Source organism: Rousettus aegyptiacus, unplaced genomic scaffold (assembly GCF_014176215.1).
Source record: "Rousettus aegyptiacus isolate mRouAeg1 unplaced genomic scaffold, mRouAeg1.p scaffold_m13_p_5, whole genome shotgun sequence".
Taxonomy (NCBI): Eukaryota; Metazoa; Chordata; class Mammalia; order Chiroptera; family Pteropodidae; genus Rousettus; species Rousettus aegyptiacus.
In genome coordinates, this window is record NW_023416308.1 from 120,744,483 (window position 1) to 120,765,921 (window position 21,439).

Consider the following 21,439-nt stretch of genomic DNA (forward strand, 5'->3'; position numbering starts at 1 on the left):
TCACGGGGGGCGGGGCGGCCTTGCCCAGGAGGGGCCCCACCTTGCAGGAGGCGCCCTTGGCCGCGGACTGCGCCTGCACCTCCCCCATCTCCCACAGGGTCTTGGTGCTCGCCACGGCCATGCTGGGCAGCTCGATGGAAGGCTGGCGTGTCAGCTTGGGGGTCCGGCCAGCAGTCTGCAGAGGAGAGAGCCCGGGACTGCTTTCGTGGGGAGCCCCGTGGGACCCACGACGTCCTCCCACACAGACGATGCCCTTTGTGTCTCTGTATTTCCCCAGGGGCGCTGTCCCAATGCAGGGCAGGAGCAAGACACCCCGAAAAGGTGTGCCTTCCGCCCTTCGGTGTCCTCGTGAGACCCCGTGTTCTGTGGGGCACGGGTGACGAGGTGCCCCCACAGCCGCGTGGCCGCCCTCACGCTGCATGGGGGGCCCGGCTGCAGAGCGTGGATGGGAGCGTGCCGGCCGGGCGCGGGGGGCTGCGCGGGGCAGGGGTGTTGGCCGGTTGGAAGGACGTTGGTTGGATGGAGGGGTGTCGGCTGGATGGAGGGGTGCTGGTTGCATGTACGAATGGCTGCATGAGTGGAGGAGGACCCAGTGGAACGGGGGGCCCTGACGTACCTCGACGGCCTGGGTGTACTGCTCTAGCCGCTCCCCGATCTTGGAGATGGGCAGGGCTGGCTGGGACTTCTTCACGCTGTTACTGCAGGGGGGACAAGGGTCGCACCTCAGGCCCTCATGTGGCTGCTGCACCCGGCCTGGGCCCCCGGCAGAGCCCCCTGAGCCCCCGACCTCCACCCCGGCTCCCCTCCCCACCCACCCTGGGACAGCGGCCACACGCACCTCCTGTCCACGGAGCGGTACAGGCTCTCGGTCCTGGCGATGACCTGCAAGGCAGGGCGGGGATGTGGCCTCAGCCCGAGCACGGCCCTCCCGAGCCCCACGTCAGGGCGCCCCTGTCTGGGGGACCGCGCGGGCACTCCCTACCCCAGCCCAGCGCAGGGCTGCCTCCCAGCCGGGGCGAGGCGGGGAGCAGGCTTGGGGCTTGACGTACATTGCTGCTAGGGCTCAGGGGCGGGGAGCCCTGGCCGGTGGTCTCCAAGGCCAAGGGGCTGGGCGTCCTGGGCGGCTGGCATCTCTCGTGCTAGGAACAGAACATCTAGGTCGTCAGACCTAGGCGACCCCCCTCCGGCACCCCTCCTGCCCCACCCGGCCCCCATCGGGGCAAACGCTCCAGGGTTGGCCATGCAGGGCCACCGAGCCCCACCACTCTCTGAGAACGGGGGTGCCGGCTCCCTTCGGGCCGGGCCCACGAGGTCCCCAGCATGTGCCGGCCGCAGACGCAGGCCCCCATGCAGCCCCACTGCCACCTACCTGCTCCTGGGCCAGCTCTGCCCCCGCCAGCACCCGGGGGTCCCCAGGGGCCTCCCCTGGTCCCGGCTCCCCCTGGGGCTCCGAGCCGGACAGTCGCAGCTCATCCAGGCAGACTGTGTCTGGGCTCAGCCCGGCCCCATCCTGCGTCCCGCAGGGCCTGTGGGAGGAAGAGGCTCACAGTCCCACCAGGATACGGGATCGCTCGATTCAAATTTCCCTGTTCCCAAGCCTCAGTTTCCCCATCTGACAGACGGGGACGGTCAGACCCGTTGAGTACAAGGTGTCCCGAGACCCCAGCCTCTTTGGGGAAGCGGGTGCAAGGCCCTCAAGAGCCAGATCCAATCCCTAGGACCCTGGGGAGCAGCGTGCACCGCCCCGAGCCCGCTGGGCAGGCCTCTCAGCTGCCAGCCGAGGCTGAGCTGGGCCTGGCCTCGAGTCCTGCTTGTCCTTGTCCACCCTGCGGCCTAGGCTGGCCGGTCCCTGGGGCTGGGGCTGCCCTGCTCTGTGTGGGGCAGTGGCTCCAGGGAGAAGGCTGTGTGGTGGGAGGGAGTTGGGGTCCGGGGTGCTTGGGGGGCTGGTCAGGGGCGCGGGGGTGCAGCTACGAGCAGGGGCTGACGGTGCCGGTGGCAGGGGAGGGGTGGGGGGCGGCCAGCCTGCGGGCGGCAGGCAGCTCTGCATTTGAGCGGGACTGAACCTGGAGAAGAAGGTGGGAAATTCTCGCCTTTTCCATGATTTCAGGCCCCTCGGTGTTCGCGCCAACCAAGACCCAGACCCACCGCCCAGGGTGGGCCGGGGTCCAGCCAGCGGCAGGCACACAGAGGAGCCATTCAGGCGCGCCGCGAGCAGGGCCAGGCCGTGGGGGCGGGGGGCCCGGGAGGGGAGCAGGCGGGAAGGGCTCCACCGAAGACACAAAGTGCCCCCTGCTGTTGGGGATGGTGGCCTGCGGCCGGCCGGCCAGGGAGAACAATGCAGGGCCTGGACCCACACTCCTGACCCCAAACCCCACTTCGGAAAGGTGGGGTGCACACCAGCTCCCGAAGGCAGCTGGGGGAAACTGAGGCCCGGAGGGGCTGTGGGCAGATGGCTCGTGGGGTGCGCTAGGACGGGGAAGGGGTGCGGAACGGCTGGAGGGGCCCGGCTGCAGCTCCAGGCTGCCTGGGGAAGGGGGCTGGGAGGGGGCTCAGAGCGGGGGAGACTCGGGGGTCTGGAGACACTCAAGGCAGCGGGGGGCCCTGTCCCCCAGCCGGAGCCCCAGAGCACATGGGCGCCATACGCACAGCCTTGCCGAGAGCGGCAGAGCCCCTGAACTTGGGGGGCTCCGGGAGCAGCCCCCATCCCTGTGCCCCCACCCCCCGCCCGCCCGGTTCAGACCGGCAAACACATCTGCACATCTGGAAAGCGTGTCCCCCAGGCCGACTGTGGGCCTCACATCTGGAAATACCTGGTCCCCTCCGTGGGAATGGAGGCCAGCCAGCCCCCGGGGAGGAAGGGGGCCAGGGCCTCCATTACGTAAGCGGGCCGCAGATGTGAGCCGATGTGGCAACACCGCGGCCGCAGCTGGGCTGGCCGCGGCCCAGGGATGAGGTTTCCTCAGCCCTCTCCCCGCAGCCCCTCTCTTCCTCCCTCAACCCCCTCTCAGGCGAGGGGCCCCTTCGGGGGGCTGGGAAGGGGAGCAGCAGGCCATCGCTCAGGCACGGCTTGGGGGCTCGCAGAGAGCCTGTGCCTGGGGCGGGCTCCAGCTCGAACCCCACTTGCCTGTCCTCCTCGGGGTCCCCCTCTGGGCTCACTCCCCACGGGGGCGCCTGCTGCCGCTGTGCCGACTTCTGGGACCAGTCGCTGAAACCCTCGTCCTCGTCCAATTCAGGGGTCTCCTTCAGGCTGAGGCGGGAGGACAAACAGGGGCTCAGGCTGGCCGGGGCGCAAGGCCGTGTGACCCCTGCACACCCCTCCTTCCCGACGCCATGCCACAGACACAGGACCGGAGCCTGGGCCAAGCCCCCCATCGTCAAGGGTCCCTGAGGCCATGGCTGTGTTCACCCTATGAGGGGAAGGCTCCCCAAGAACACAGCTCTGTTTCACCCATGTGTTTAAGGCTCCCCGCGAACTGGGCTGTGTCTCCCCCATTGGTCTAGGGCTCCCCAAGAGCTGGGGTTTGTCTCCCCCATTGTTCTAGGGCTCCCCAAGAGCTTGGGTGTGTCTCCCCATTGGTCTAAGGGTTCCCAAGAGCTGGGCTGTGTCTCCCCCATTGGTCTAGGGTTCCCCAAGAGCTTGGATGTGTCTCCCCATTGGTCTAAGGGTTCCCAAGAGCTGGGGTGTGTCTCCCCCATTGGTCTAGGGCTCCCCAAGAGCTGGGGCGTGTCTCCCCCATTGGTCTAGGGGTTCCCAAGAGCTGGGGTGTATCTCCCCCATTGGTCTAGGGGTTCCCAAGAGCTGGGGTGTGTCTCCCCATTGGTCTAGGGCTCCCCAAGAGCTGGGGTGTGTCTCCCCCATTGGTCTAGGGCTCCCCAAGAGCTGGGGTGTGTCTCCCCCATTGGTCTAGGGCTCCCCAAGAGCTGGGGTTTGTCTCCCCCATTGGTCTAGGGCGCCCCAAGTGCTGGGGTGTGTCTCCCCCATTGGTCTAGGGCTCCCCAAGAGCTGGGGTTTATCTCCCCCATTGGTCTAGGGCTCCCCAAGAGCTGGGGTTTGTCTCCCCCATTGGTCTAGGGCTCCCCAAGATCTGGGGTGTGTCTCCCCATTGGTCTAGGGCTCCCCAAGAGCTGGGGTTTGTCTCCCCCATTGGTCTAGGGCGCCCCAAGAGCTGGGGTTTGTCTCCCCCATTGGTCTAGGGGTTCCCAAGAGCTGGGGTGTGTCTCCTCCATTGGTCTAGGGGTTCCCAAGAGCTGGGGTGTGTCTCCCCCATTGGTCTAGGGGTTCCCAAGAGCTGCGGTGTGTCTCCCCCATTGGTCTAGGGCTCCCCAAGAGCTGGAGTTTGTCTCCCCCATTGGTCTAGGGCTCCCCAAGAGTATGGGTGTGTCTCCCCATTGGTCTAGGGGTTCCCAAGAGCTGGGGTGTGTCTCCCCCATTGGTCTAGGGGTTCCCAAGAGCTGGGGTGTGTCTCCTCCATTGGTCTAGGGCTCCCCAAGAGCTGGGGTGTGTCTCCCCCATTGGTTTAGGGCTCCCCAATAACTGGGTATGTCTCCCCCATTTGTCTAGGGCTCCCCAAGAGCTGGGGTGTGTCTCCCCCATTGGTTTAGGGCTCCCCAATAACTGGGTATGTCTCCCCCATTTGTCTAGGGCTCCTCAAGAGCTGGGGCATGTCTCCCCCATTGGTCTAGGGCTCCCCAAGAGCTGGGGTGTGTCTCCCCCATTGGTCTAGGGCTCCCCAAGAGCTGGGGTGTATTTCCCCCATTGGTCTAGGGCTCCCCAAGAGCTGGGGTTTGTCTCCCCCATTGGTCTAGGGCTCCCCAAGAGCTGGGGTGTATTTCCCCCATTGGTCTAGGGCTCCCCAAGAGCTGGCCTGTGTCTCCCACGTCAGCCCGTGGGGTGGGCGCCCAGCCTTCTGCTCTCCCGGCTGAGCCCCGCCGGTCCTGGGCCCCGGCCCCTTCCCCAGGCAGCAGTGTGAGCCCCTGTACCCCCTTTCCCCACCACAGGCTTGTGATTCTGGCACCAGCACGGCCCCTGCACCCCCAGCCCCAGCCCCTGCTTTTTCAGGGAACTGGCTCGAAGGGCCGTGACCGCTGCAGCACCCCACCCCGCCCAGAGCTGCTGACTCGGAGAAAACGGAACAAAATGGGGCCGGGAAGGGGGCAATATTGGAAAAACAGCCCAGCCCAGCCCAGCCGCGGAGGCCTCCTGGGCCTGGGAGGAAGCGAGCCGGCCTTGGCCCGCCAAGGTAGACGTGGCCTGTGTGAGTCACCGGCAGGGGGGAGCTTGGGCGGGGGGCTCTGGGGCCTCGCAGCTGGGGTCAGAGTTGGTCCAAGCAAGGGCTGGGGCCTCTCAGGGCGGCCAGAGCCGGATCAGCCTGGGAAGCTGGCCGGGGGAGGGGGTGGGTGGGGGGAGGAGGGGCTGCTGTGCCTCTGGCCAGGCGTCCTGCAGAGTCCACTGGCTCCAGGGGCTGCAAAGACCCTCACACAGGGGCACCCCCCAGTCCTGCTCCGCGGCCCCCCCGAGCCCCCTCTGCTCGGGGGCATGGCAGGCGGGGCTGCCTGGTGCTCACAGCTTCTCTTGCTCCAGAGAGTCTGGGGACGAGCCGCCTCCATCTTGGTCCCGGGTCTCCAGCTGCCTGTCCCTCTCCTGCCCGTGTCGTTCCGGGGTGGCCTCCTCCTCATCTTCCAGACCCCACTGCGTGGCGAGCCTGGGGGACACAGAGAAACGGTCACTGTCGGCCTGCACCCCGTGTCCCCGTGCAGGCGGGCCCCGCGGGGGCTGCGTGGGGAGCGTACTGGGCCGCCCCGGCCCTGTGTCCCCGTCTTCGAGGCAGAGGTCGTGGGAGATGGTGGCGACTGTGGGCATCTCACACCTGGGTGGGGGGGATCCTGTGTCTGGGTGGGAGCAGCCTAGACTCTCTGTCCCCTTCAGCCCTGGAGCCCTGGACCCGATCGGAGGCAGGACACAGGCCCTCGGGGCTTTGGCCCAGGCAGGGCCACCCAGCTAGGCAGCCCCCCTGCTACGCCAAACACGTTGGCTGGGGTGCCCCTTCCTGTCCCCCAAGAAAGAGGCGCCTTGAGAGAAGCTGGCCCCATAGAGGAGCCTGGGGTCGGAGAAGGGGCTGCCTGTAGCTGCAGGCCCCGCAGGCTTGGCTCACCCGGCACCCCCCCTCCCCACCCTCTCAGGGCCCTCCACAGGGTCTCTCTGTGCTTTTTCAAAGATGGGGAAACTGAGGCGCACTGCAGAGCTGGGCACAGGAGAGCCTCCTTTCTCAGCACGTGTTGACACCCCAGCTTCTCAGGGTCCCGAGCCTGGCCACCCCTGCCCTGGGCCAGGAGACCCCGAAATCTTGGTGTTTAGCCCGCGCGGCCCTGCCTCCCCCAGCCCCCCTACAGTGTGAGAGGGGGGTGGCGGGTCCCCACGTTCGCAGGGCTCACAGCCCCGGCCTGGGGTCTCAGCCCCTTCCTGCTGGTGCCCGCCGAGTGACCCCGCAGCTCCCTATCCTCTGGGCCTCCGCCCGCGGCCTCGGCAGCCAGCGGTGATCTAATCTCTCCTAAGTCTCCTTGGAGCCTCTCCGACAAAAGCCAGGCCCCTCCGCAGCCTCCGCTCAGGGCCCGCTCCCCCGCTCCCCCGCCCGGGCGGCCGCCCACCCCCCGCGCCCGCCCCAGGCCCCCGGAGCCCTGAGCCCCCACACCTGGTCCCATCACACGGCACAGGAAGCCCCACCTCCCCCTCCAGGCCTTCGGCCGGGGGGCTGCGGGGCCTCACTCTGTGTGGGAGGGAGAGCCTGGGGTGCTCTCAGGGCTGTTGGGGGCCTGGGAGCCGGGGTCCCTCCTCGCTGCACACACCAGCAGCCCCTCCAAATGGCGATGGGACCCCTGTGCCGGGCCTCACGCCGTGGAATGGAGGAAGGGTACCCACTGGCCTGTCCTGCAGCCGCCCCGGGAGTGGGGGGCAGGCACCCCAGGAGGACTCTTTGGAGGGGAGAGGCAGCCATCTTGTCCCCCTCGCCCCATGTCTAAGCTGCACGTGGCTACAGGCATGTTTGTGTTGGGGTGTCTTGGCCGTGTGTAGTACGGGGTGTGCGCTGTGGGCCTGAGGCCTCGGGCTGGCCTCGGCTCCTCCTCAGACCCCTCCCCAAGTCCTGGGGACCGTGCACCCACGGAGCCCACCATGCGGGGTGCTGGCGCCCGTGCGAATCCCTGCTTCCAGGCCACGGCGGCACCATGCGGGCCCCCGCTGGGCTCCCGTGCCAGGCCGGGCGCCCTCGGGCCGCTCTCCCCGTGAGCCCCACGCGGGCGCTCGCAGCCCCCCACCCGAGGGCGCAGACGCCCCGCGCCGTGCACACGCGTGAGCACACGCGGACATGCACGTGCAGACCGGGACCCGGGAACAAGGTGAGGGCGTGCTGGCAGCTCGGCCCCCAGCTGTTTACTGTTTTGCTGGCCGTCACCCTGACGACCGCCCTGGGAGAGGCCAAGGCACATTTTCTGAGAATATCCTCTCAGAGGCCCCTCTCGGGGTCGTCCCTTGCTCCTGCTGCAGTGTGGGGCTCCCCGAGCCCTCCTGGCAGGGAGTTTGGGGGGTGCAGAGTTGGGGTGCATGGCAGGGGTGCCCCAGTGTCTCCACAAAGCCCCGTGCTGGGGGGAGCCGCCCCTCCACAGCCCCTGACCCAGCAGCCCAAGGACAAGGAGCCAGCGAGGCCCCTTCCCTCCCCTCCGCCTTCCCTCCGGAGGCCCCAGGATATGAGTAATGCAGCCCCCCCAGCCCCTCCCATGACCTCAGCCCCTCTCGGAGCCGCAGCTGGGCTCTGTTCTAGGAACTGGGGTGGGGGTGGCTCTCTCGGGGTGGGGTGGGGGCCTCTGGCCTGGGAAAGGCGCCCCCGGCCAGAGGCCCAGACCCCTTGGCAGGCTCCGCAGAGCTGTCAGGATGCTGGCGACAGCCGGCCGCCCGCGGCCCCAGCTCCGCCGGCCCCAGCTGCAAGGGATTTGCTGTTCCCCAGCAAATGCAATTAGGCGATTTCCTGTGTCTGCTCTGGCTCCGCGCTTGAGGCCCAGGGTTCAGCCCGAGGGGCGTGGAGTGGGGCCCTGCACCCCGGCGTCAGGCTCCACCGCGGGGGCCCTGCCCCACCCAGGTGCGCCAGCACATGAGACCCCGACAGGCCAGCGGGCCCGCGGCTCCCCACGCTGAGTGGGGGTCCCCGAGGTTGGGGGCAGCCCCCACGGGCCAGGCGCATCGCATACGGGGGCCCCCCCACTCAAGACGCCGGCCCCCTCCGCTCCTTCCTCCACAGCCCCCAGTCCCCACCAAGGGCAGGTGGTGCCAGGCCTGGCACTCCCAGCTGTCCCCCCTCCCCCCTCCCCCCTCCCTGCCCGCCTGCCTGGCTCCAGAAGGGGCTTCAGGCCTCAGTCCTGGCTCAATTCTGCCCCCTGCAGGCGGCGAGCAGGCTGCCCCACCTGCCTCAGAGTCACTGGGAGAGCTTGGGGCTCGGCTGGGCGCAGGGGCCAGAGGGACCGCAGCCAGTCCAGGCCTATCACGGGGGATGGTTTCCTTTAGGCCCACAGGGGACCCTCCTGGCCACAGGTCCCCTACACGCCGCCACGGGCAGGAGCTGGCCCAGAGGCCTGGGGAGGGAGCTGGGCTAGGCCCCCCCCGGGGTCTATGCCTGGGCCAGGGTGGACGGTTGCAGAGCGACTGGCTCCTCAAGTGACCATAGAGGTCGCGAGTGAAGGGACAGACAGTGGAGAGAGATGACCCACGGAGAGGCCTTCTCCGCACTGGCTTCCAGGGGTGTCGGAGAGCAAGCACCCCAAGCGCCTCAGTCACGGAGCGGGCCCCCCGGACAGAGGTCGGGTCCACTCCGGGGCCCAGGAGAGGGCAGCCCCGCGCCCCCCAAGGCGGAGGTGCCCCCTCACCGGTTGTGCAACGCAGGGTCCTGCTCCAGGCCCCCGCGGAGGGGTCTACGGGTGTGGCCTGCCAGGATGCTAGCTGCCACTCGTCGGCAGGGGCAGCTGGGGGTGCAGCTGTGAGGAGGCGGGGGGAGCCGGGAGCACAAAGAGCCCCGAGCCAGCGACGGAGCAGGTGGGTGCTGGGTGGGGCGCAGGAGTGCACGAGGCGCCCCAGGCTGGGGTGTAGGCACTTGGCTGCAGCTGCTGGACCTGGCCCCCCACTGGCCTGGCGCTGGGCCGGCCCCCTCCCCCCCCTCCAGCAGCTCCTTGCTGGGTGCGGCTGTGCCCTGCTGGGCCTGGCGGTGGGGGGCAGCCCCCCTCCTGGTGGTCACAGCCTCGTGGGCCAGGCAGACACCCTGCCGGGCGCCCCACTGCCCAGGGAAGCTCAGAAGGTGACCTCAAACTTGGTTCTGAAAGATGAGCAAGGATTTGTGAGCCAGGACCGGGCGAGAACAAAAGCCTTGGAAGCAGGCGGGCAGGCCGCAGACCCCCGTGTGGCAGAGCCGGGCGGTCTCGCCCCGCGCCCCGGCCAGAGCCGCAGCCTGGCCGTCGTGGGCCGTCGTGGCCACACCATCCACGGGGCCTCAGCGTCCCCCCACGGGGCCGAGGGCCCGACCCCTGCTGAGTGCTCAGCTCCGCACCCCTTCCCGCTTCTCCTGCCGCCCTGGGCCCCGAAGCCGGCGGCAGGACCAGGACTGGGACGGTACGGGGCCAGGGGCCGGGGGCTGCTCTAGGCCTCGGGGAATATCGGGGCAGAACAGCTAAGCCAGGGGTTCGGGGGCAGGGGGTGGGACCGTGGCGGGGCTATGATCCCTCTGACCCCTGGCCCCAGGGCGAGACCCCAGGCCCAGCGTCTAGCCCCCAGCTATAAAGAGGGGGACTGACCCCACCCCCATGCCCAGCTGGCCCTGAGGGGGCGGGGCTTGAGCCCCAGTTGGGACAGGCCCAGCCACGGCCCACACCGTTTCTCTTAGCCCTTGTGGGCAGGCCTCGGCACCCTCCCTGGAGGAGGGGACATCTGCCTACAACGCTGGCTTCCCCCACAGCCAGAGAGGCGAGAGCACCCCAAAAGTCTCGGGCTGGCCCTGAGGGGCCCGGTTTGGGGCTGGTATGTCCTCTAGGGCACCCCCCGCCATGCTGGGGGTGACGGGGGCATGGCCGCAGCCCGCGGGAGACCAAAGCTGGTAGAAGAGAGGCCCGCCCGCAGTGTGCACTAGGTGCCCCGTGCCCCGGGCAGGGCACCCTGGGGCGCTCTGCCGGAGGAGGGGCCCTGCCCAGCCCAACTCTGCACGTCCTCGCCAGCCCTACGGGGGGAGGAGGGCGGCCAGCCCCGCTGCTCTGAGCCCGGATCGGGACAGGGTCAGAGCGGCCTGTCTGTGGGCATCTTTGTAGCAATAGCGACGTCTGCCCAGAGCCAACAGAGGCCGCGCTGCGGCCCCTCACCCAGCGCTGGCGTCCCCGGGTCGGTGCGGGCTCCCCAGGGCCTCCCTGCCCGAGGACACCTCGTTGTCTCCCTGGTGAGGCGGCACTTGGGGCCTCTCGTTTGGGGAACTCCTAGCCGCCCCGCCCGAAGCCCCAAAAGCCGAGGAGCGCTCCGTTCAGCCCGTCCCTCCCAGCCGGCCCTGGGGCAGACCATGTCACCAAGGACCCCTCGGGCCAGCTCCAGCCTTCACGCTGCTGCTAGTTCCTCACCCCGCTCGTGGGGTGGTCACCCCACCTCACACCTGAGGACCGGGGCCGGGGATCACGGCCACGTCTGCCGCCGTCCCCCACCTCCCTCCCCTGGCCGGGCTCCCCGCAACACCCATACCCACCATCTGTCCTCACAATGTCTCCCTCCCCACGCCCCCCTGCACCCGCCAGCGCCTCCCTCTGCCAGGTGCTCAAGACCCACAGGTGAGAGAAATCTCCTCCCTGGCCCAGGGCTGACCCCGACACTCGATGCCCGACACCCACGGTGTGACTCGTGGGCCACGGAGCTGGACCCCCATTCCAAGGTCTTGTTTGGAGAGGGACGTAGCTGGCAGGAAGTCCTCTCAGGGGAGGGGACCCTGCGCCTGCACGCGGCCTGGAGGGACAGGGGTCGCGGTGGTGGAGGAAGGGCCAGCACATCGGTGTGTGGGCAACTGGGGCACATCGTGAGGGGTCGCGGCCCAGGGGGGACAGACAGCACTGACTCCTCCCGTCTGCCCTGGAGCCCAGACCCGAAGGCCCCCACGCCCCCGACCCCAGTGCCAGCACCTCCCACGCAGTACCGCTGGGGGGCCCGTGGCGTGGGGGGGGGCATCCGTCCCCGTGGATCTGCATCCTCCTCCTGTCTGGCTGGAGCCACTGCCCCGTCCCCAGCACCGCCGGCCGCTGCCCCGTCCCCAGCACCGTCGCCGGCTGCCCTGTCCCCAGCATTGTCACCCACTGCCCCGTCCCCAGCACTGTCGCCCGCTGCCCCGTCCCCAGCACCGCCACCGGCTGCCCCGTCCCCAGCACCGTCGCCGGCTGCCCCGTCCCCAGCACCGCCAGCCACTGCCCTGTCCCCAGCACCGTCGCCGGCTGCCCCGTCCCCAGCACCGCCACCGGCTGCCCCGTCCCCAGCACCGCCACCGGCTGCCCCGTCCCCAGCACCGTCGCCGGCTGCCCCGTCCCCAGCACCGCCAGCCACTGCCCCGTCCCCAGCACCGCCACCGGCTGCCCCGTCCCCAGCACCGCCGGACGCTGCCCCGTCCCCAGCACCGCCAGCCACTGCCCTGTCCCCAGCACCGCCAGCCACTGCCCCGTCCCCAGCACCGCCGCCGGCTGCCCCGTTCCCAGCATTGTCGCCTACTGCCCCGTCCCCAGCACCGCCGCCAGCTGCCCCGTCCCCAGCACCGCCGCCGGCTGCCCCGTCCCCAGCATTGTCGCCTACTGCCCCGTCCCCAGCACCGTCGCCGGCTGCCCCGTCCCCAGCACCGTCGCCGGCTGCCCCGTCCCCAGCATTGTCGCCCGCTGCCCCGTCCCCAGCACCGTCGCCCGCTGCCCCGTCCCCAGCACCGCCGGCCGCTGCCCGCCCTGTGCGAGCCGCCCACACAGGGACCAAGACCTCATCCGAGACTCTGGAGACGACGGCTCCTCCCTTCATAGTGCTGTCCCTCGAGCCTCCGTGCTACACCTGGCCCTTGGGCTCCCGCCTCCCCCTGCGCTGCACACCTGTGACGTGGCGGCTGCCTTGGGCCCCAGGCAGGTCCTGGGGGGCCGGGCTCTGAGCGCTTGTTGGGGTGACCGCAGCCCAGTCCTGCCCATCGCACCGCCCAGCCCCAAGGCATCTAGGGAGCGGGTGGACCCCGCTGTCCACCCCACGGCCCAGGGAAGGTGCCTAACAGAGCCGCTGCCACCGGCGCCCACGTACCCCGGGCGGGTCCAGCCTCAGGGAGTCCGTGACCCCGAAATCTTTCTCACAGGCATCTGGCCCACTCTTGGGTCTCCCCATACAACTTGGCTCCACAGGGCAGAGCCACGGGCCCCCAGTCCCTCTATCCCAGGCCCCCCCAGGTCCTCAGAGGCTGAGTCGGAGGCCATCCACCCCCACCCTAGAATGGGGTCCAGAACCTAGCGCAACGTCCCACTGCCCGGCCAGTCACCTCCCTCTGGCTGGGGGTCCTACCTCTCGTGATGTGCTCGTGGTTAGCCTCCTCCACACCTCTGACCCCATCTGCTCTGACCGGCAGCCCGTCTGGGCTTCGGATCGGAGGTCAAGGTCTCTGCTCCTCGGGTCCGGCCTGCCGTTGGGGTCCAGCCCGGCCGCACGGCCCGGGCCCGCGCCCGCCGGCGGCTCCGCGCACCACACACGCAGGGCTGCCCGTCCTCCGAGTCACTGACCACAGCACTGCGAGGGCCTGGGCCAAGTGCCACGCAGCCCTGAAGACCTTCCGGGCGCCCCGCCCCTGCACACGCAGCATCCTCCGCGTCGGCCTGCACACTCGCACGCCTACACGCCACAGCCCTCGGCCCACCTCCCGGGGACCGGACAAGCGGGCCGACCACATGGCGCCCCGACTGACCGACCGGCAGCCCTGGCTGCATCTCCAGGTCCAGCCCAGTCTCCTCTTGGCGCGGGACGGCCCTCCAGGAGAGCCGGTGGCTCCCGAGCCGGGCTGGGACTGCCTGGCAGAGCTCTCGGGCCTCTCGCGAAGCCAGGCCTTGGCACGTTCCGTGACACGCGACTGGTGGCTGGCACCGGCGGGAGCCGCTGCCGTCCCGCTCGCCTCCCCCTGCCCAGGCCCACCTCGCGCCCAGCAGGCCCCACGCACGGCTCTGCCCGCGGTCGCTGCCGGGGAGGCTCTCGGGTCAGGCCGGGCCCCAGGGCTCTGCACGGCGGCCGGGACCTGGCTGCCCACCTGGCCTGGAGCACCTGGCACGGGCAGATCCGGAGGTGCGGCTCCGCTCTCCCGGGTGGCCCTCAACCCCAGTGCGTGGAGCCGCCGGACCCTCTGCCCGGTGTTCCGGCCCCGCCCTGGAGCCATCCCTGCCCCCGATGCCACGGGGGCGCAGGGGGGCCGTGGCCGCAGGAAGAACAGAGAGAGCCCAGGCTCTGCCCCCGGCCCGGCCCTGGCTCGGCCTCCGTCACGTCGCCCCTGGCTACGGGGCCTCTCACCCCGCAGTCCCTCGCTGCCTGTCCCCTCGGAGCAACGAGCTGGACCCCAGCCTCCCTGGGTCTCAGCTTCCCGTGCACACAAACGGGGACGTGGGCTGACCTCGGCGTGTGGGACGCACCGCCGGCCGCGGTCAGGTGGACGTGCCCTGCGCATCTGCCCCTGAGGCGCCCGCCAGGACCCGGGGGCTCGGCTGGAACAGCCCCGTGTAGAGGGGCCAAGTGACCCCTCCACAGCCGCACGTGGCCCCTCATGGGCGTCCCCCGTTACAGACGGGAAACCGCGGCTCACAGGGACAGCACGCCACCCAGGGGTCGTCCCCGTCCAGGGTGCCCGGTCAGGTGCAGGAACCCCACGCGCAGCCCCGCCGTCTGCCCTGCCCCCCCGGCGCGGGGCCCCCGCTCGCTCGCCCCTTCTCCCCTGCCTGGCTCCCGCCCTCCCCGGAGACGCGGGCGCGGCACCCGCCCCATCCGCCCCCGCGGTCCCCTTCCCGCCGCTGCGTGGGGGCCGTGTGGGGGGACCGGCCCCCGGGGTGCCCCGTCGCCCGGCTCGTCCAGGCCTCTCCCCGTCCCCCCCGGCCCAGTGGGTCCTGCCCTCGTCCCCACACTTCCTCCTCCGGCCGCCGCGGCCATCGGCCATCCCGTGCCCTGCCCTCCGCCCTCCGCCTCTTCCTCGCTCTCTCTCCTCCTTCTCCTTTCTGCCCCTTCTGCCTCCCACCGCCCGGATGACCGTCCTTCCGGGCAGGAGCGCCTCGCAGCTCGCAGGGCGCCAGCACGCGGGTCCCCAGCCTCTCACCTCAGGACCCCCGGAGCCCGCGGCGGGCAGCAGCCGTCCGGCATGGCCACGGCCCGCATCGGGGCCCGCTCCGGCCTGCGGCGGGGGGAGGCTGCGAGGGGCTCTCAGCCCAGAGCTCCCACCCGCAGCCCGGGGCCCACGTGGCGCCTGACACTGGCGTAGGTTGACCCCTGACCACCAACCTGTGCCGAGCACCTCGCGGTCCCGCGGGCCGTGCCCCTCACGCCACCCTGGGGCCCGGGAGTCACGGGCGCCCTCTCGCGGGTCCGGCAGAGGGGCGGGCGGCCCCCAGGTGCACCCGGCCGCTGCTCGCTCGCCGCTTCGGCCGCCCTTGTCCATGAGCTGGAGCCGGGCCTGAGCCTCAGCGCTCTGGGCTCCTGCCCTGACGCCCTGCCCAGGGGGCTGGGCCGCTCGGTCCCCATGCCCCCTGCTGCCGGCTCGCCCGGCTCCCGGGGCAGCACCCGCTCTGGCCGACAGACCACCGGGCCGGGAGGAGGTGCCAGGCCGGGGCCACTCCACCCCCGGATCTGGGCCCTGGGGGGGCCTGAGGCGGCCACGCCCCTTTGGACACTGTGGTTTGGAGGCCTGGCTTCCCTCAGTCCCGTTGGGCCAGCCCGGCATGCTGCCAGCCCCTCTTTGCCCTGCTGGCCACACTGGGGTCCCCAGAGGCCTCCCGGGCCCAGGTGCCCTGGGGAGACAGCCAGCCATGGAGATGGCCATCATGTCCACCGTGGACAGGTCCCTCGGGTGGTGACAGAGGAGCCCCCACAGGGCTCCCACAGCCTCCGAGCCTCCCTGGGAGACGCAGCCCGAATGCTATCAGGATGCCAGTGAGGGTGACATGCTCAGCCCCCACCTCACAAAGCCAGGCGTCCGGGGACCTGGAGGCCCCAGGGTCCCCTGACTGCCCTCTTGCAGTCCCTGAAGCTGGCCTGGCCCAAGGGGAACCTGGGGGAGCCTCGGACGGCCCAGGGGCAGCGGGCGGGCCGGAGGAGCGCCAGAGCTTGGTACTGGGAAACCGCGAGGGGTGCGGCCAGCCCTGGGGGTCCGGGCCTACCGGCCAGAAGCACCCTGCTGGCAGAGACAGACCAAGAGGAGCTGGCATCGGGGGGGCCACATGAGGCCACGGCCCGAGGAACAGGGGTGCCGGGGGGCCGACAGGCTGACGCGCCCTGGCCCCGGCGGTTTGCCATCTGCTCGTGCCGGACTCGGGGTGCACCCCGGCCACTGCTGCACCGTGCTCGTCACAGACAGAGGCCGCGTGCCCTTCCCGCCCTGCACCCGGGGGTGGGTGCTGGGCGAGCCCGGGCGGCCGCGGTAAAGGACCGGGGGGAAGGGGCGGGAGGCGGGGGACCGGGCCGGGAGGCAGCCCCCCGGAGCCAGGTTCTCCCTCCCGCCCGCCCGACGGAGGGCGGCTCGCCGGCCACAGCGAGGGCGGCGGAGTGTCACCGGCCCGGCAGGGCCTCACGTGCCCGCGGGCGTCGCCGGGCCTGCAGGGTGTGAGGGTGAGCTCGCGCCCGCCCGCGGCCCGGGGACTCACTAACGGCACCAGACAGACTCACACCCCTCTCTTTACGAGGGGTGCTCCCTCGCCCCCCACCTCGCCTTCCCCAGCGAGAGTCCCCAGGGAGTTCGAAGGACACATCCCTCTGCCCAGACCCACTGGCGGGTCACCCTCGGCCGAGCTGCGGCCGCCCCCTCCCACCCAGGTGCCGGGCCTGGGACGGAGGCCAAGCCACGGCAGGACGGCCGTGCGCGGCCTGGGCTCTGGGCTCGTCCTTCCCCAGAGGCCGCGCCCCTCCTCTGTCAGGCCTCAGTTTCCCCATTCGTTAAGTGGCACTGGCCAGCTGTGGAGATGGCCACATCACTCTCTGGGGGTTGAACGGTGACTCCTGGGAGGACATGTCACAACCGGGAGGAGCCTGGAGGGGACCGTGGAGCCCAGGGGCCACCTCAGAAGTGGGCAGGAGGGGCTGGCAGGGAGCGTGCCCGGGGGCCCCGGCCTGGGTGGCAGCCTTCGGGCCAGCACCGTGTCATCGGGGACCGGGCAGCATGGCCGGAGCAGCTCCCGAGGTGGCATCGAGCCCTCCGGGGGTCAGGGCGGGCCTGGCAGATTCGCAAGGCGCCCGCGGGAACTCGCCTGGCACCCACCCTGCGGCCAGAGGAGGCGAGGGGCCGGCTCGCAGGCCCGCCGGTGGGGGGAGCCGCGGCGGGCTGCGTGGCGGGGGCGGCATTCCGGCAGGCGCCGGGCAGGGTGGAGGAGGAAGGCCCTGAGGCGGCTCAGAGGGCAGCGGTGAGTGGCCCACGGCACGGACCAGCGGCCCCGGCCCGCTCACGGCCAAGCTCTGCAGGCCCCGGCCCGTTGCCTCTGCTCTGCTTCCACAACACCGAGAGGCAGGGCCCTCAGCGTCCCTGCTCCACAGAGGCACAAACTGAGGCCCAGAGAGCACAGGGTGCTGGCCCGGGGCCCGAGGCCCGAGGGGGCAGGCGCCAGGGTTCTGGCCGGGCAGGCGCCACAGCCCGGCTCCGGCGCGCCGAGGGCGGCGGGCGCAGAGCCCGGTGTCACCGTCAGTAACGTGAGGGTGACCGGATGGTCCCCAGTGGTCGGCGGGACCGCAGGTGAGGCCTCAGAAGCCACTGGAACACGTGCTCTTCATCCCGAGAGCACTGGGCGGGGGCAGCGCCCCCGGGGCCGGGGGACGGTCAGGGACAGGGTGGCCGCTGCCCGGAGCCCGCGGGCGGGCCGGCGAGGAGGAGGAGGAGGACGCACGGCCGGCCAGCCTGGCATGGCCCTCACTCCGCCCACGGCGCCGGGCTCCTGGGAGTCGCCGGGGAAGCCCCACGTCCGGGGCCGGCCTGGCACGGCCGCCTCGGCCCGGCCGCGGTGGCGCCGGCGTGGGCACCCGGCCCGACCTCCGAGCCCCGGCCGGGCCGGCGGGGACCTACCTCGGGAGGTCCTGCGGGCCCTGGCGCTAGAACTCCTCCTCAGGGCGCCGAGCGGCTCCACCCGCCCGGCCAGCCGCCTGGGCCGACCTGGGCCCCGGGGACGCTGTGGCTCCCTCTCCACAGCCCCCGTCCTGCTGGCCCTCTGCCCGCCGCCCTCCTCCGTGACGGGGACCCCCTCTGCTCTCTGCTTCTCTCCCCTGCCCGTCCCCTCCTTCGCTCTCTGCTGTCACTCACTGAGCCTGACACCCCCTTCCCTGCGTCCTCCCGGCCCCCCTGGACCCTGGGGGTCTTCTGGGGCAGCCCCCTGTGGGCTGCCTGCGCCCCTCTGTCCCCCATCCCGGGGCCTCTGGACCCCGTGGGTCTCGGGGCCCCCTCCTCCCTCGGGCTTCGCAGCTGCTTCCCTTCTGTCCCCCCAGCCCCCTACCCCGCCCCTCAGCCTCCTCCACCTCCACTGCCCCCCTGGACTAGTAAAAACGTCAGGGAGAAGCGCCCCCAGCCCCGCGCGGGGCTCAGTGGGCCCTGGCGGCCTGTGGTGGGCAGGGGCGCCTCCCTCCGGCCTCCGGGCGCCTCCCCGCCCGCCACCCTGCTGCCCCCTCACCCGTCGCCCCCTCTGCCCAGCTCGCGGGGTGCCCGGCACCCCAGAGCGGCCTCCCCGTCGCCCCGGGCCTCTGTCCTCGCCCTGGCCGGGCCTGGCCTGGCCTGGCCCTGCTCTGGCCCTGCCCTGCATCTGCGTTTGGGCCCGGCCGCCCGCTCCCGCCCCGTCCCCCACTGCGCCGCCCGGGCCCGGGCCCTCCGCCCCGTCCGCTCTCGGTCCCTGGTCTCCCTGGTCCCAAACTCAGTCCCTCTCTCCTCTCTTTTCCCTCTGGTGTCTCTGTTTCCCTCCCTCCTCCCCCCCCTTCCCTCCCCCCTCCCTCCCCTCTCCCTCCCCCTCCCTCCCTCCCCTCCCTCCCTCCTTCCTCCCCCTCCCTTCGCGTGCTCCATTTTTCCTTTGTTTATTCCCAGCCCTCTGCTCCTGTTATCACCTCAAGGGGGAGGCTGGGCACCCCAGGAATCCTCCCCGCTCCCCAAATGGGGAGGCTGTTGCCCTCCCCGGCCCTGGCCCCCGGGCAGCACTGGGAGGTCAGAACAGCGAGACCCCGAGAGGCGGATGCCAGCTCGGCCTCTCTGGTTTGGTTTCCGTCCTCCCAAGGAGTGGCAGCTGGGCACAAGGTCAGCACCGGGCCCTGGCCCCGGCCCCCTTGCCCCTGGTCCTTTGGCCAAGGCCCCAGACAGCAGCCCAGCCCTCTGTTCCTCCGGTTGGGCTTAGTCACCGTGACTCACTTGAGGCTAGTGGCTGGACAAGGGGGGGACCTGGACTCACTTTCTTGGGGACTCACTGGAGGCCAGCAGTCTCAGGTCCAGAAGCTCCCCCAGCCGACCAGCGCTCACGACGGCTCTGAGAGGTGGACACCACCACGCCCGTGTCCCGGAAGGGGAAACTGAGGCTCGTGCTGGTATCCGAGGTCTCGGGGCCAGAAGCATAGGCCTGCGGGCCGAGGCTGCCCGGGGGAGGCGGCCGGCGGCCCGGCCCCTCTCGCTGCCTCTGCCACGGGGCACGCGAGTGCGCGCGAGGCCCGGGCGCGGCCACGGCGCGGCGGCTGGACATGCAGACCGGTCTCCGCGCGAAGGCGGCGTGTGCCGGAGGTGGCGGCCACAGGCAGAAGCATTCCGCGTGGGCCCACGGCTCCCGCCGGCGGTGACTCAGGTGGTAGCTGGCCGGCGGAGACTGTGCGGGGGTCAGGAAGTCTGGCTCAGAGCCCCCCGCCCACACGTCAGGCCGGTCCCGTGGCCAGCCCTGGAGGGGCGCCCAAGCATCTTCCCTCCCCTCCCCCCAACCAGGAGGCGTGCTGCAGGGGCGCAGTGCCCGCCGCCGTCCGGCCGGGGGTCTTGGCGCCGCGAGGAGGGGCCACAGGACCGGCCTCGGCGGTCCACCCGGACGCTTCGTGGCCGTCCCGACCTGCCCGTCGCCCCCTGCCTCCTGCTCCGAGGTCTGGAATCCCAGTCACAGCCAGGAGTAAAACGTGCCAAGGCATATTTCGGTTCAAAAGAAGGAAAAATATTCCCACAGGGGACAGAGCTGCCTTGGGATTGCGGGAAATCCCTGACCCTAAGAACTTAAAATAGAATCGCACCGTTTCCTATCAGACATGTTGGTGGGTGGGAGGTCGCGGGAGCAGAGCTTTAAAAGCCTTGGCCAGGACTCTGGTTCGCGGCGAGGACACGTCCCCACAGGGACAAAGGGGCAGGTATTGGACGTCGACTCTACCATTGCTTGTGCGCCCGCTCGCCCACCCACCCACCCCTTCGTCTTCCCACCATCCTGCAGTCGTCACCCGTCCACCATCCGCCCATCCGCCCATCCGCCTACTCGCCCCCCGCACACTCATTCATTCATTCGTTCATCAGTCCATCCACTCAAGCATCGGTCCATTTACCTGCTCACCCACCCGTCCGTCGTCCACCCGCCCCGCCCTCCAGCACCCTGCCCCTCCTTTGGCCGTCGTCTCTCCACCCACCCATCCACGAGGCATCCATCCCGTCTATTCACCCATTCGTCATCCCCCATCCTCCCCGCAGTCCTCCACCATCCGTTCGTCTACCTGCTCCTTCGCGGAGCCATTTCTCTGCGTGCCCATCCACCCACCCGCCCACCAATCCACTCAGCCAGCATCTATCCGTCCATTTATCTGCTCACCCACCCACCCATCTATCCACTCGTCCAGCATCTATTCGTTCTACCATTCGTCCACTTATCTATCATTCACCCGTCTGCCCACCCACCCATGCACCCTCCATCCTCTCATCCACTGTCTACCCACCTGTTTATATCTATCCGCCCATTCGCCCGTCTACCATTTATTTCCTCATCCATTTGCCCTTCCATCCTCCCATGCGTCTTCCATCTTTCACTCATCCATCCATCCATTTATTTATCCGTCTACCCATTCACCCATTCATCAATCCTCCATCCATTATCTATCCATCCATCCACTTATCTGTCCATTCTTCCACATGTCTATCTACCCATCCATCCATCTATCCACTCACTGGGCACTCATTCGTCTATCTATCCTCTGCTCGTCCATTCATCCTTCCATTTTATCTTCATCTTCCCATCCATCCTCCATCCATCCTCCATCCTCCATCCATCCTCCATCCATCCATCCACCCACCCATCTACTCATTCATCATCCACTCAACCATTCATTCTTTCATTCATCTCTCCATCCTCCATCCATAACCCATCCTCTATTCATTATCCATCCATTTGCCCCCCCATTCACTCACTGATCTATCCATCCATCTATCCACTTATCTGTTCACCCATCCACCCATCCATTTATCATCCACCCATTCATTCATCCATCCTGTGTAGATAGCTATCCGTCTCCATGTATCATTAATCAATCTATCAATTTCTCAATATAGCTATCTATTCGATTATCCGTGTAAACACAGTAAATCCTTCCACCAATCCATTTAAGCACTTATCAATACATTATACCCGTGCTCATCCGTCTTTCTTCACATTTCCTCATTGAGCGAGAATTCATTCGCCTATCTATTGATTCATCCATTCATCCGACCATCTTTCTAAATGTCATAATGCACATAAAACACTTAGAAGAAGCATTCCACTAGCCATCCATCTATTTGGAACATAATAGCCCCTCACTCTATGTCAATTGCTACGATGTATATGTTCGTTCATCAGTTCGTGTATCTGATTGCCCGGCTGCTCAACCAGTGAACTGTTTATTCGCTAATACATCCTTCTATCTCTTCAAATATTTTTCTAACCTTACTTTTCTCTCTCCAGATATTTTAGTATTTGCGATCTCATTCATACATTCACTCATGCATCTGTCCGTCCGTCCATCCATCCATCCATCCACGTGTCTACCCATCTTTCCATCTAGCAAGTCACGCATCCGTTTGTGCACAGATACGTATTTGTTTGCCCTTCCGCATACATGTTTGCCCACGATGTTTTCCATTAAGCCATCTGAATGTGTTAACACTTAAAGCAGTTGCTTATGCAAAGTGAACCTTCAATAAATGTTACTTACTGTTATCTTCATTGATTGATTGAT

At 69.0% G+C, this 21,439-nt stretch overlaps 1 protein-coding gene across 4 annotated transcripts in view; it reads right to left on the bottom strand.

Moving 5' to 3' along the window:
• LSP1 (lymphocyte specific protein 1) overlaps positions 1-21,439 on the bottom strand; it is a 33,436-nt gene that overhangs the window by 4,486 nt on the left and 7,511 nt on the right. The window contains exons 1-8 of one of the 4 annotated variants that reach the window (XM_036220987.1): positions 18,683-19,215; positions 5,565-5,702; positions 3,125-3,247; positions 1,370-1,526; positions 1,050-1,139; positions 839-882; positions 617-698; positions 41-175 (exon numbers count right to left, since the gene is read on the bottom strand). In XM_036220987.1, the coding sequence (XP_036076880.1) occupies positions 41-175; positions 617-698; positions 839-882; positions 1,050-1,139; positions 1,370-1,526; positions 3,125-3,247; positions 5,565-5,702; positions 18,683-18,951 (1,038 nt within the window). In that variant the 5' untranslated portion in view covers positions 18,952-19,215. Of the gene's footprint in view, positions 1-40; positions 176-616; positions 699-838; positions 883-1,049; positions 1,140-1,369; positions 1,527-3,124; positions 3,248-5,564; positions 5,703-12,577; positions 17,298-18,666; positions 19,216-21,439 lie in introns of those variants that run through there. The other 3 variants (XM_036220986.1, XM_016149623.2, XR_001597495.2) reach the window with 3 other exon arrangements.